Source organism: Staurois parvus, unplaced genomic scaffold (genome assembly GCF_062004578.1).
Source record: "Staurois parvus isolate SC_StPar_1 unplaced genomic scaffold, SC_StPar_1.0 ptg000018l, whole genome shotgun sequence".
Taxonomy (NCBI): Eukaryota; Metazoa; Chordata; class Amphibia; order Anura; family Ranidae; genus Staurois; species Staurois parvus.
The window spans coordinates 11,439,495-11,454,438 of record NW_028317814.1 but is presented as its reverse complement, the minus strand read 5'-3'; the positions used below and the strand labels follow the sequence as shown (position 1 = coordinate 11,454,438).

The following is a 14,944-nucleotide window of genomic DNA, read 5'->3' as shown; positions in this document are numbered from 1 at the left end:
ATTCTCAGTTTGTAACTAGTATTATACATGGACACTTGTCTATATTTAAACTTATAATTCATTTTCTTAACTGACTGTCAATGCAGATTTTAGCAGGACTGGGCAGCAACCGACACCCCTGGATTGTTGATCTTTCTGGTAGTTGTTTGCCAAGAGTACCATTGATACATACTAGGTGTATAACCATATGATATAATACTTGTCTGTACAAAAAAAATATATTCGAAGATTGAATTGTGCTCCATCATTTCTCATCCTGCCTAAAGCTGGGTATACACGTTAAAGCTGACCATCACCTGATACTGAAAGTTACCCTCATCCTCCCCTTTCCTTTTTGAAAATGCTTGCTCCCACTTCCTCATCAGCTTGGCCCACTTTCCCCCCACCTGCAGCATATAACTTATTAAATCCCAGGAGGCTACAGGACCAGTCTCCCTGTGCTCCTTGATCTGGCGCATGCACAGTGGGGAGCTGGCTGTGCGTCATCAGGATGTGACAGCCAGCTACCGAAGCAAAAATGGCAGCGCCAAAGATTTAAAGTCCTAAGAAGAATCGTCTACTGCAAAGACAGAGACACAGTACTGTGTTGGTAAGTATCTGTTTCTTAAAAGTCAGTAGCTACAATGTTTGTTACTGCTGACATTTAATTTTCACATGCCCCATCCACACTAAACAGTGCGGATAAAGAAATCAGCACTCGAAGCTGTCAGAATACCTGAACAGTGCTTGCATCTGATTGGATGTAGATATTGTTCGACTGATAATTTTCCACCCAGTTCCTTTGACAATTCAGTTGTTCAATCAACTGTTGTCAAGCCAGAAGGTGCACGCATGGTTCAAATTTGGGCTAACTCATTATTATTATTATTATTATTATACAGGATTTATATAGCACCAACAGTTTGCTCAGTGCTTTACAATATAACGGGAGACAATACAGTTCAATACAAGAGGGAAAGGAGGGCCCTGCTCCTTGGCTTGAATTTCAGCCAATTCATGAAGAGCTCCATGTATTGCAGCCTTAAAGTGGTTGTAAAGGCTGAAGGTTTTTTACCTTCACGCATTCTATACACGAAGATTAAAATCCTTCTGTGTGCAGCAGCCCCCACGAAACTTACTGTACCTAAGCCCTATCACAATCCAGCATTGTGCATGAGAGCCTCGGCTCTCCGGGGACTCTCCCTCCTCATTGGCTGAGGGGAGAGGGTGGGGCTTAGCCACATCTCTGTGTGTGAATGGACACACAGTACAGCTGCTCTGGAGCTAGTCTGCTTGGGTGCTCCCATAGCAAGGGACCAGAAGTGCAAGCGGGGGACCCAGGAAAAGGAGGATCTGGGCTGCTCCATGCAAAACCACTGCACAGAGAAGGTAAGTATAACATGTTTTTTTTTTTATTGCCTTTAATATACAATTTACTTTATTATCACTTATACTCCTGGCTAGAGCCAAGCTGACAGCCAACCTGAAGGAGGCATGACAAAGAGAAAACAAGAGTCATTCAATCCTAGGTGGTATTTAAAAGAAACCTGCACTTATCGTATCTGTCTGGCTGTCTCTCTAGCCTCAATGCGTTGAGTCACTCTCCCAGATTTAATCTTGCAGTAGATAAATTCAGGGTAAAAATCAGAATTCCGGGTTAGTTCCAGGACAGTTTTTTTATTTTGCTGGGTGGGGGGGGACTATTGAAATAAATATGACAACCAGCAACTATCATTTAAAAAAGTGAGGTCACTAGAACACTAGAAACATGCATACTTATGGTAGTAAAGATTTTCCTTTAAGGCACCTCATAGATGATTATGGGATATGCCTGCCTGAAAAGACTTGCTCTGTTAAGTATGTCTGTGACAGTTGCTTCCGACATGTCAGTTGGTTGTTCTTTCTTTCCTTTTTAATATAGAAGAATTACAAATGTGCCACAAAGGAATTATCTGGCATGCTGGAATATCTCCTCAAGCATTATCCCATACAAATCCCATTTATCAAAACCCATGTTTTCGATTAGGTTTGAGATATAGTGACAGAATGCATAAGTTATTGTCAAACTCAATGAAAACATTTTTTTGTACTAACCATTAATGTAACTAACTATACATTTTCCTGTGTCTCAGACCCAGTGACATGAAGGGCAAAGAGAGCCCAATCAGGAACTCTTCCAGAGAAAACACAAGATCTCCTGTATCCTGGAAACCTTCCAATCAAAATGCCCAATATTTGCTAGGTAAAATGTGAATGGCTTGTGTCTGTACTTTGCTAAGGAAAAACATTTTTTATTTTTTTTGCATCAGGTAATTTTTATTGCAAAGTTTCATATTTATCAGTACAAAACAATTTTGCCCAAAAGACAAAATAAGAAAAGAAACCAAGAGACACGTTCAGAGTGATATAAAGAAAATCATATTCATAACAACACACAAGGGAATAGATAAGGTGTTGCATGGTGGTCTTGTACCTTGGCAATAATACACAAACAAAAACTCAAACTAAGCACAGTGGCTTAGTGGTGGGCAACTGTCTTGCAACTCTAGAGTCATTGGAATCCCATCCAGGACACTACCTGCATGGAGTTTGCATGTTCTCCCTGTGCTTGGATCATTTTTTCCAGGTTCTCCAGTTTCCTCACACACTCCAAAGACATGCTGGTAGGTTAATTGGCTCCTGTCTAAATTGCCCCTAGTATGTGTATGTATGAATGTGAGTTAGGAACCTTAGATCATAAGCTCCTTGAGGAACTGAAATGAAGGTACAATATGTAAAGTGATTTGTAAATTGTTGGTGCTCTATAAATATCTGTAATAATTTACATAAAAAATTCACTGATGGTTCCCACCCTTGTTCAAGTTTTAGAACCTTGCTAGAAGGTACAGTGCCTTGAAAAAGTATTCATACCCCACTAAATTTTCCACATTTTGTCATGTTACAACTAAAAACGTAAATTATTTTGTTGTGATTTTATGCGATACCAACACAAAGTGGCGCATAATTGTGAAGTGGAAAGAAAACGATTTTCAAATTTTTTTACAAATATCTGAAAAGTGCTGCTTGCATTTGTATTCAGCCCTCTTTACTCTGATACCCCTAACTAAAATCTAGTGGAACCAATTGCCTTCAGAAGTCACCTAATTAGTAAATAGAGTCCACCTGTGTGTAATTTAATCTCAGTATAAAATAATCAGAGAAGCAGCCAAGAGGCCCATGGTTACTCTGTAGGAGCTGCAGAAATCCAAAGCTCAGGTGGGAAAATCTGTCCATAGGGCAACTAGTAGTCATGCACTCCACAAATCTGACCTTTACGGAAGAATGGCAAGAAGAAAGCCATTGTTGAAAGAAAGCCATAAGAAGTCCTGTTTGCAGTTTGTGAGAAGCCATGGGGGGGACACAGCAAGCATGTGGAAGAAGGTGCTCTGGTCAGATGAGACCAAAATTGAACTTTTTTGGCCTAAAAGCAAAACTCAATGTGTGGTGGAAAACTAACACTGCACATCACCCTGAACACACCATCTCAACCGTGAAACATGGTGGTGGCAGCATCATGTTGTGGGGATGCTATTTTTCAGCAGGGACAGGGAAGCTGGTTAGAGTTGATGGGAAGATGGATGGAGCCAAATACAGGGCAATCTTAGACTGTTAGAGTCTGCAAAAGACTTGAGACTGGGGCGGAGGTTCACCTTCCAGGAGGACAACGATCCTAAACATACAGCCAGAGCTACAATGGAATGGTTTACATCAAAGCATATTCATGTGTTAGAATGGCCCAGTCAAAGTCTAGACCTAAATCCAATTGACAATCTGTGGCAAGACTTGAAAATTGCTGTTCACAGACGCTCCCCATCCAATCTGACAGAGCTTGAGCAATTCTGCAAAGAAGAATGGGCAGAAATGTCCCTCTCTAGATGTGCAAAGCTGGTAGAGACATCCCCAAATAGACTTGCAGCTGTAATTGCAGCGAATTGTGGTTCTACAAAGTATTTACTCAGGGGGGCTGAATACAAATGCACGCCACACTTTTCACATATTTATTTGTAAAAAATTTGGAAAACCATTTATCATTTTCCTTCCACTTCACAATTATGTGCCACTTTGTGTTGGTCTATCGCATAAAATCCCAATAAAACACATTTACGTTTTTGGTTGTAACATGACAAAATGTGGAAAATGTCAAGGGGTATGAATACTTTTTCAAGACACTGCATAGTTCCCCATTTCCTCTTTACACCCCGGTCACATCGGGTGCGACTTGGCATGCGATTTACAAATCGTATGCCAAGTTGCATCCTATTGTCCGCTATTAGAACGGTCATAACGGTGGGGTTCCAACTTGGTCGGAGCTGCACCGATTTCTAAAGTAGTGCATGTACTACTTTTGGTGCGATTTGCATAGACATCTCTGCCAGATGTCTTGCAAATCGCACCTATAATCAGCAAGTCACCCAACTTTGAAATCGTGCGACTTCACTGTAAGTTGCACAATTTCAAAATAGAGCTTGATGTGACCGAGGGGGTTAGTCCTGTTATTATTGATTAGTTTAATCACCAGTTACAGTCAAGGACCATTGGTGAGGTGGGTAGGCCAGAGCTGGACTTTGGGAACTGAAGACAGTATCTGCAGAACAGAGCACCCCGTGTTTTGTGTTGAGTTCCTAGAAGCCATTTACTAGGTTTATTCTTTGCAAAAGTCTATTTTAAATAGAACCTGTGCTTTGCCTACCCAGGAAAAAGCAACAGGTTTACATTAATTTAGCCTTCTCCAGCAGCATTTACTTAGTTTCCTTTTGCTATAATTCGATTATAAAAGTACACTGCCTGCTCTTGGCTATTCCTGGCCTCGCACCGCATCGTCTGGGCAAATTCAGACAGCTTTTAATTTCAAAAATGACCAAAAGGAGGAATGCAACAAAATTATCTAAATCATTGTTGATCGAATCACTTAATGAGTTTGGTTGTTCTGGGGAAGGAAGGTTGTTTGTGGCCAGGTTCTAGGAGAGCCGTTCTGTTTTGCAGGCAGTGGATCTCTGCACCTTCAGCTGGGAAGATTCACCCGTAAACACTGCATATGTACTTGCATTCACACCTTGGTTATAACATCAGTCTGTGACGCATGGAGACAATGTTAATGAGGATTTTAGACTAAAATACATCTTGGCATGATTGTGTGCAACATTGGGTGAGCATGAATGAGAACGGTGGGTCCTCCGTAGTAGTAGGTGCAAATGGTGAGAGTTGGGAACATATAGGGGCTTGTGGCTGTAACTTATATCATAAATACATCAAATGTTCTGGATTTCCAGTTGAAGAATTGGAAATCCAGATGTGCACCAGAAAAACAGTAAATGAAACTTGATCTTGCAAACAATACAGTTCGTGAATGTGCTTTATTACAATGGAGAAAGATCTATAAGACGTTCCAGTCTTCCACCGCTTTATTAATTTGCCCCATGTGTGCTTAAGATACTAATATTACAAGAAAAAGAACAAGACAATTTTTTCTTTCTTGTTATTACAGAAAGTGACAGTGGTGAAGAGGCAATTGAGGATAATATTGAGGAGCTGGCGTCTGAAGAGGAAGATGACGTAGCTACTAAGAGACCGTCCTCGCGTGGTTCATTATCAAAGCGGCATTCAGGTAGATGATTTGCTCTCACAGCATTTAACCACTTCAAGTCCGGACACTTTTACCCCCTTCCTGTTCAGGCCAATTTTCAGCTTTCAGTGCTATCAGATTTTGAATGACAATTGCGCGGTCATGCAACACTGTACCCATATGAATGTTTTAGCATTTTTTGGAGACAGATACAACTTTATTTGGTGGTATTTATTCACCACTGGGATTTTTATTTTTTTTATGATTTATGTTTTGGGGGGGGGTTAACATACTGTCACCCTAGCAGTACAGTGTCACAATAGTGACACTGTACTACTTCTGGGGGGTGATGAAGATTTTTTTCACACTGATTGCTTTTACACCCATAAAGGCTGTAAAAGCAATCATTTCTCCTTCTCTCTGGCTGCATTCTTTTAGCCATTGAGAAATACTGTGAGAGCTGTGATTGGTCACAGCTTGTCACATGGTACAAGGCTGTTGTGAATAGCTTTGTACCATGGGACCTCTGTGATCATTCACAGATTTCACAAGTAGTAAGCAATTATGTCAGGAAGTGACATCTTGCTTACTACTATTCATGTGATCGCTGATTGGCCAATCAGCGATCACATGATCAGGACCTCACACAGAGGTCCCGTACAGCGATGGTGCCGCATGCTCCTAGGGAGCGCACACAGGCTGTAAATGCGGGCACCATTTATGAACGGCAACCCGCTCCTGCACTGCTCCCATCCGGCCGTTTATGTACATGGGCCGGACGGGAAGTGGTTAAAGTGGAACTGCACTGCATCTCACCACCACAAACCAAACATGCCATTTAATTCATTTTTAATATTCAAAACAATCTGCCTCATCCATCCATGTCTTCATGCTCTATTTTGTTGAGAAATCATTTTGAAAAACACCCCCCTGGCCCTCTTGAGTAAGGGCAGATGATTAATGTATCATTTACTTCCTGAAATCCATCTGCCCTTAGTTCAGGCATAAGCTGACCTGAGAACCCTCCCTCCTCTTCCAAAGACTTCTGGGATGTATGACATCATTTGCCTAGGCCTAGAAACTAGGAAGCAACTGAAGAAATTGTAAAAAAAAAAAAAAAGTTTAAAACAAGTAAATATGATATAATTTTTTAGCAATTTACTAATGCTAGCATCATAAGGATTAAAAATAGTCCATGTTTATTGAGTAAGTGAAGTTCCACTTTAAAGTGATCATTAAAAACGTTTTTTCTTTATAAAAAAAAAAAAAAAAAAAACACATTTACCTGCTCTCTAGAAAGGTTCTGCACAGAGCAGCAATGATCCTCCTCTTTTGAGGTTCTGCTCCGCCACTCCTGGCTCCTCCCCCTGCCGAGTGCCCCCATAGCAAGCCACTTACTATGGGGGGCACTTGTTCAGGCTTATTCCCAACACACAGCATGGCTTGCCCCAGCTCTCCTCACAAGCTGTGACTGACAGCAGCAGTAGCCAGTGGCTTCTGGTGCTGCCTCCATGGCCAGTGAGAAGGGGGAGCGAAAAGAGCCACTGCTCTTAGGCACAGAGATGGATTGAGATGGGCTCAGGTAGGTATTTAGGGGTGCTGGGGTTATCTTGATCAGAAAATGCATTAAGGTAAAAAACATTCTACCTTTACAATCACAATAAAGTAGAACCATGACCAGACTTCATGTACTTACAGAGAAACGTTTGGATACTTAAATTACTCTTGCAGTGGAGTCCCACTGCACTGCAATGGTTAAATGGAAAGAAGAAAAAAGCAACCAAATGCCGGAGCTCCTGCGCTGGACAATGGACTCCACAATGTCAATATCCCCACATGAGTAGGAAAGGAATGCAAGCCTAGCTGCCCTCAATGGACCAGGGAAATCCAAAGAGAACTGTATATAACAAAGAGGACGCACGGGCCTAGTGCATTAAAAATTAAATTTATTTCTAAAAAGTAAAATACTCACAAGAGAAATAAAATCCAATGGAAAGCATGTCACAAGGGATGCAATGTGGTCCAAAACCCCTGAAGGTGGTCTGGTGGGGGGGCTATAGACCTCTAGATAGCTGGTGGTTGACGCGTTTCGAGGTTTTACCTCTCAGAGCCCAGTGCTCCTCAAGAAGAGGTACAACCTCGAAACACGTCAGCTACCAGCTATCTAGAGGTCTACAGTCCCCCACCAGACCACCTTCAGGAGTTTTGGACCACATTGCATCCGTTGTGACATGCTTTCCATTTGATTTTATTTCTCTTGTGAGTATTTTACTTTTTAAAAATAAATCTCATATTTAAAAAGGTAATGCACTGGGCCCGTGCACCCTCTTTTTGTTTCCTATATACTGCAATGGTTAAATGCTCAATATGTTTACGGGTAGAGGAACAAGGTATAATACTTATCTTATTCCTCACTCCAGCAGACTTTCATGCTCTTCTCCTCTGTATGGGGCTCCAAGTTGTTGGTGGGTCTTTGCTGTCCCTCACATACTATGCAGGACTATTGGTTCTGCATTGTACATGATGACTGCAGTGTACAATTATGAGCCAGAGTACTTTAGAGAAGACCGGTCTCACACCATGGAGGAAACTTACTGGAGGTAAGTATTATACCTTATTCCTGTAACCTTAGTGAGGGTGGAGGGGGGTACTGCTGGTGTCCACTGCAAAGGTTTTTTTTTCTGCCTTAAAAATGGCTTTAACCAGCTCTAAACAAGCTCTAACACCTGACCATTGTAGCTGTGGCACTTGTGGAGCAATTCATCCTTAAAGCTCACAAGATATTATTAATGTTGTTCAGGCCAGGCCTCAGCACTTTTCTTCCTCCTCCTCTTCCTATGGCCAACTGCTTGTTTACTTTACAGTTTAGAAGGCTGTCAAGCTGCCAACTCACTGCTGGTGCTGAAGATTTACAGATTGAACAAAAAAAAAAAAGGAACATTTGTTTTTTTCTCCCAGAGAACTTTGAGGATTAAAGTGTTACCAAACCCAGGACCCTGCATTCACTATATCTGGTCTCCCACAGTGTACAGAACATGGAAGTGCAATTATTTTAGTAACTATAAACTGCTATATACTGCTGATGAGAAAAGGTATTTAGCAGTCTTGTGACTTCTATCAGTATCCAGCCAAGCACTGGTTAAAGCTTGTAGGAGGAGTATTTATTTTGCTCTAGGAGGATGCAGAACCCCTGACCTCTTTGCACAGTGCTGATTGGCCTTTGCTGATCATATGCACTCTACCGGGGGGAAAAAAAAAACCTCTTTAGCAATACACACCAAGCTGAGCATGTGCAGAGTGACTCCACACAATATATCTTATCAGGAGATAAGAGGGGGACACTGGAAGAAGGGGAGGATCAGAGATGTTGGGATCAAACATCCCATCCTTTTTACATAATGCAGAGGATTAACCACTTAGATTCCACAGTGAGTATAACAAGCATGCTTTACTGCATATACAGACTGATTTTATTGTTGTGGGTTTAGAAACACTTTAAAATAATCTAAAACACAGGAAGAAAAATGTAAGATATTGCAGCTTAGCAGTCCATATATGTGATAGGCAAAGTTTTCTTTTTTCACGATCAGGGCAGCTTCACCCTGCTCCTCTGCACTTTAGGCAAAGCACGGCTAACCTGCAATTTTTGTACGGGTGAGCTGCACTTTCCTGTAAAATTATATTCTGTCCCGCAGCTTTGGTGTGCAGCTACCTCGCATGAAAACCTCAGGTTAGCTGCGATTTGCTCAATATCAGTATCCAGCCAAGCACTGGTTAAAGCTTGTAGGAGTATTTATTTTGCTCTAGGAGGATGCAGAACCTCTGACCTCTGTCTGCATAGTGCTGATTGGCCCTGTGCTGATCACATGCACTCTACCGAGAAAAAAAAAAAAACCTCTTTAGCAATACACACCAAGCTGAGCATGTGCAGAGTGACTCTGCACGATATATCTTATCAGGAGATAAGAGGGGAACACTGGAAGAGGAGGATCAGAGAAGACAGGTTCAAACATCCTCTTTACATAATGCAGAGGATTAAGCGCCAAAACTCCCACATGCCATGGGACTTGACAGAAGTCTATGGGAAAGCGCAGCTACCTCGCATGAAAACCTCGGGTTAGCTGCGCTTTGCTCAAAACACAGTGGGGCAGTGTGAAACCACCCTAAGTAGATTTTCTGCAAGTACATAAAACACCAGTTTACCAGATGTGTAGTATCCTTGTAACTTGTGAACCATAATCTCAAACGTTCCCATATATCTTCTCAGATCTACCAAACACCTCCCCCATATGTAATGGAGATGAGAAGACGGGTAGCTGTTAGTTGTCCAAATCGAGAGAGCAGCCTAGGGTGGTAAAGCTGCTCCTCCACAGATAGATACAGTGAGTGAACACCCTTGGACAGGATATGAATTTATTGGCAGGATCAACAGGTGAAAGTAAAGAAGAAAAAACAAGCTGAAAAAAAAAATCCGATTGCAGCCACAATATTTGAGGACTGCTAAGCTGCAATATAATAAATGTTCCTTTTTTGCATTTTTAAACACTAATTAATCCATATTGCCTGCAGCTACAGAAGTCAGGGATGCCTTGTTTGAAAGCATTTTATTGCTCGTTAAGAATATGTAAATGTTGAATTTCCATAGCCTGTCCACAGTTCTACTTTATAGTATAACTGTTTGGTACATTGTACATTTGTGCTTGTCTCTGCAACCTTTGATAGAATTTCAATATTTATGTTACCTTTCCTAAGAATAATGTCCGCTTGCAACTCAATGTCTGGCCCTATGCTTGCTTCCATCTTTACTGTAAAGCAGCTGTTTCTGGAAATCACTAGAGGGCGCTGTATGGTGACAGGAGACCTGCTGCGCGTTAGACTGAATGAGCAAATCCATCTCCCTGCTGTAGATTTTCAGAGTAGTGCAACAATTACAAAGTCAGCAGGCAGCAGACACGTATTATTTTTTTATTTATTACAGGTATTTATATAGCGCCATCAATTTACGCAGCGCTTTACATATATTGTACATTCACATTAGTCCCTAACCCTCAAGGGGCGTACAACCAAAAGTTCCCTAACTTACATTCATACACATACTAGGGCCAATTTAGACAGGATCCAATTAACCTACCAGCATGCCTTTGGAGTGTGGCTGGAAACCGGAGTACCCGGAAAAAACCCACACAGGCACAGGGAGAACATGCAAACTCCAGGCAGGCGGTGCAGTTATATTCTGTGTATTAAGAAATATTCCAGGCCTTTTTTGAAGCAATCTGCTGAGCTGGCCAGAACCAACTCTTGAGGGAGTCTATTCCACATTTTCACAACTCTAACTGTGAAGAAACCTGTGTTTGGAGATTCAATTTCTTTTCCTCCAGACGTACAGAGTACCCCCTTGTCCTCTGTGATGACCTCAGGGTGAATAACTCTACACAGAGTTCACTATATGAACCACTGATGTATTTATACATGGAGATCATATCCCCCCTTAATCTCCTCTTCTCAAAAGAGAATAAATTTAGTTCCTCTAATCTTTCCTCATAGCTGATCTCCTCCATGCCTCTTATCAGTTTGGTTGCCCTTCTCTGTACTTTCTCCAGTTCCCCAATGTTCTTTTTGTGAATTGGTGCCCAAAACTGAACTGCATATTCCAGATGAGGTATTACTAATGATTTGTACCGGAGTAATATGATATCTCTCTCTCTGGAGTCTATACCTCTTAATACAAGAGAGGATTTTGCTCGCTTTAGAAACCGCAGCTTGGCATTGCATGCCATTATTAAGCTTGTGATCTACCAGAACCCCCAGATCCTTCTCCACCATTGATTCCCCCAGTTGTACCCCCCTAGTATGTATGATACATGCATATTCTTAGCCCCCAAGTGCATAACCTTAAATTTATCAACATTAAACCTCATTTGCCACATAGTTGCCCAAATTAACAGTGCATTGAGGTCGGCTTGTAAGTTGAAGACATCCTGTAAGGACGTTATTCCACTGCACAGCTTGGTGTCATCTGCAAAGGCTGAAATGGGATTATTAATCTCAGACCCTATATCGTTTATAAATATATTAAAAAGTAAGGGTCCCAACGCTGAACTTTGGGGTACCCCACTGACAACCCCAGACCATTCAGAGTATGAATCATTAACCACTACTCTCTGAATACGATCTTTTAGCCAGTTTTCATTCATTTACATATGGATTTTTCCAAGCCCATAGACTTTACCTTACAAATTAGCCGTGTTTAGGGAACGGTGTCAAACGCTTTTGCAAAATCCAAGTATACCACGTCCACCGCCACCCCTCTGTCCAATGTTTTGCTCACCTCCTCATAAAAGGAAATCATATGTGTTTGACAACTTCTGTCTTTCATGAATCCATGCTGTCTGTTGCTTAAAACATTTTTTTCTAGCAAGAAGTCATCTATGTGGTCTTTTATTAAACTCTCCAGTATCTTCCCAACTCTACCAAGTAATTACAGACCTGTTAGTTTAAAGATTTTTACCCCTTTTTAAATATTGGCACCACATTGGCCTTTCGCCAATCCAGTGGTACTATGCCAGTCATTAAAGAGTCCCTAAAAATGAGAAACAATGGCTTTGAAATGTATATATGTACTGGAATTTATGCAGCTATAGACGTTATACTGCAATGTCAGTGATCCATGACCTATAATGGGACTGTGATAGGGTGGCAGGCAATCTGGCACTAACTGACACTGGCTGGGGTCACTAACTGACACTGACGTCGATAGTGATACTCATATAGTGACCAGTGATAACAGGGTACTCATGACACTGGCTGCGAAGGGGTTAACATCCAGGGGCAATCAAGGGGTTAATTAACTGTGTGCCTAACAAGTGTGCTGCTTTTAGTGAAGAGCATACCTTATGGCGCTGCTCCAAGCTATGGATGGAAGGAAAAAGATCACCCCACCAGCAAGAAGAGGGGAGCATGAGTCAGAGATTGCAGTGCCAGCCAATACAAGTGAAAGGATGGACGCTACTTAACAGACCCCAGTGTTGAGGAATGGCCTGAGCCGCCATTCTGGTCACACTCTCTGATGCTTTTTGCCTCGCCCACCAGGGCTTGGTCACAGAGGTAGTTACTGACATCGCTAGTGACACTAATATAGTGATCAGTGATAATACTGTACATTGACACTGTACTAATAACACTGGTTGGGAAGGGGTTAACATCTAGGGGCAATCAAGGCGTTAACTGTGTGCCATCAAGTGTGCTGCTTTTATTTATTAATCTTGCTGTTTTTTTCCCTGCTTTTCAGGGAGAAGAAACAGCCAGATCACTGTGCCTGAGTTGTGTGTTATTAAATACAGAACTCTGTGTGTGATGGGACACAGCTGGCAGAGTTCAGCCGAAATTATTGGGTGAAATCTGCTGCCAAACTCATTGTGTGTCCAACCAAAGCATGGGTCGGCAGGGACACGCAGCCCCAAACCTGGAAGAAGGATGGTTACGTACAAGACTGCCTGTGCCTGATGCCCACTTGCAGTACATTTAGCCCCCGGCCACATCAAAGCCGATTTCAAAATCAGGTGACCTGCCGTTTTCAGTTGCGATTTGCAAGACATCTGATACAGATGTCTATGCAAATCGCAACAAAAGTAGTGCATGTACTACTTTAGAAATCAGTGCAGCTCCGACCAAGTCAGAACCGCACCGATATCACTGCTGTAATAGTGGAAAATAGGGTGCGACTTGGCATACGATTTGCAAGTCATATGCCAAGTCGCACCCGATGTGACCAGGGTGTTACTGTGAGCAGTTAGCAGGTGGTTAATGTTATTCGACTATAGCTTAAATTCCTTTCACTTTCATCATTTTAGGGAAGGTGCGACAACCCATCGAAGAGGTGCAGTCTGACGATTCTGATGACATCATTATGTCTCCATCACGGCCAACAAGAAGGAAAGACTCAGGCTTTTAAAATGGCTGCACTTGCTCATACAGTGCCTTCAACACTTCTTTTTTATATATATATATCATGTCTTATTTATTCAGTTTTAGTTTTGTGCGGGACAAACATCCACAGATATGAAGGTTTTCAGTTTTCTAAATGTTTCTGAATTTTTAAAGCGAATCCGTAACATTTGGAACTATCCTATGAATCATGCAGTTTGATGCAAGTTATTACATTTTCTTATATATTTGATTTTATATATATATATATATTCATTCAACCCCTTCCCGCCGCATCCTATCCTGTCACAGCGGTCACATGATCGGAATGCTTCCATTCGCAAGTATGAATCAGGAGGGTTCCATTACATGTTAGATGCTGGTGGCACGCAGTAACTTGTTTACAAATAGAATAGAATTTGGTACTATCCTATGAATCATGCAGTTTGATGCAAGTTATTTAATTTTCTTTGTAAAAACAAACTGTGCTGCGCTCCTATATTGATGTAAATAAACTATAAAAAACAGTGTAAGTCCTTACCATATATAATCCAAACAGTACACAAAATTAATTAAATGATCCCTTTAGGATATAGAGAAATATTAGTGTAATAACATTATTATGTGTCCAATATCAAAAATAAAGTAAAATCCTCCTTTTCTGAGAGATGGGTACAAATAGGTGAATTCACTCCAACATATAGATGATTGCGGTATATATGAAGCTCAATTATGCGCTCACCTCCATTTTTAGCCCAAAAATACAGGCTAAACAAGCTGTTTATCCTAAAAGGATAAAATGTGCACTGATATTCACCACCTTCTTTGAATGTGTTCACAGCGTGATTTCCTGATTATCCACCTGGTGTCTCTCCTCCCATTACTATCCTATGCAGATCTGTGGATGGATGGATGGATGGATATTTCCTCCTTCTCACCTCCAAGGGGAATAATCCTCCTAGAACCACTCCAGAAGTCTCCACACATATAATGCCAAAGAAAGAACAAAAGATAGTGCTTTACTCTTTATAAAACACTTTATTGCATAGCCATTATATTGCACTCACATTTTCATAAATAAAACAAGCCTTAATGCATATCTCCTTGTGTGCACCGCACACTAGCAGTACTCGCCATATGAAAGCCGACTGGGCGTGGTGACATCAGAGCCCCTCCCCTACGCGTTACGCCACCGGTCACGTGGCTTCATCAGCTTGATCATTTTTAGCCCAAAAATACAGGCTAAACAAGCTGGAGGTGAGCGCATAATTGAGCTTCATATATACCGCAATCATCTATATGTTGGAGTGAATTCACCTATTTGTACCCATCTCTCAGAAAAGGAGGATTTTACTTTATTTTTGATATTGGACACATAATAATGTTATTACACTAATATTTCTCTATATCCTAAAGGGATCATTTAATTAATTTTGTGTA

General features: G+C 41.4%; 1 protein-coding gene across 1 annotated transcript in view; it reads left to right on the top strand.

The window, feature by feature from the left end:
- The window catches only part of IQCE (IQ motif containing E), a 95,729-nt gene extending 81,737 nt beyond the window's left edge, over positions 1–13,992 (top strand). Inside the window, exons 22-24 of the mRNA XM_089682595.1 lie at positions 2,112–2,221; positions 5,504–5,623; positions 13,432–13,992. Of these exons, the coding sequence (XP_089538721.1) occupies positions 2,112–2,221; positions 5,504–5,623; positions 13,432–13,532 (331 nt within the window). The 3' untranslated portion in view covers positions 13,533–13,992. The remainder of the gene's footprint in view (positions 1–2,111; positions 2,222–5,503; positions 5,624–13,431) is intronic.
- The last annotated feature ends 952 nt before the right edge of the window (positions 13,993–14,944 follow it).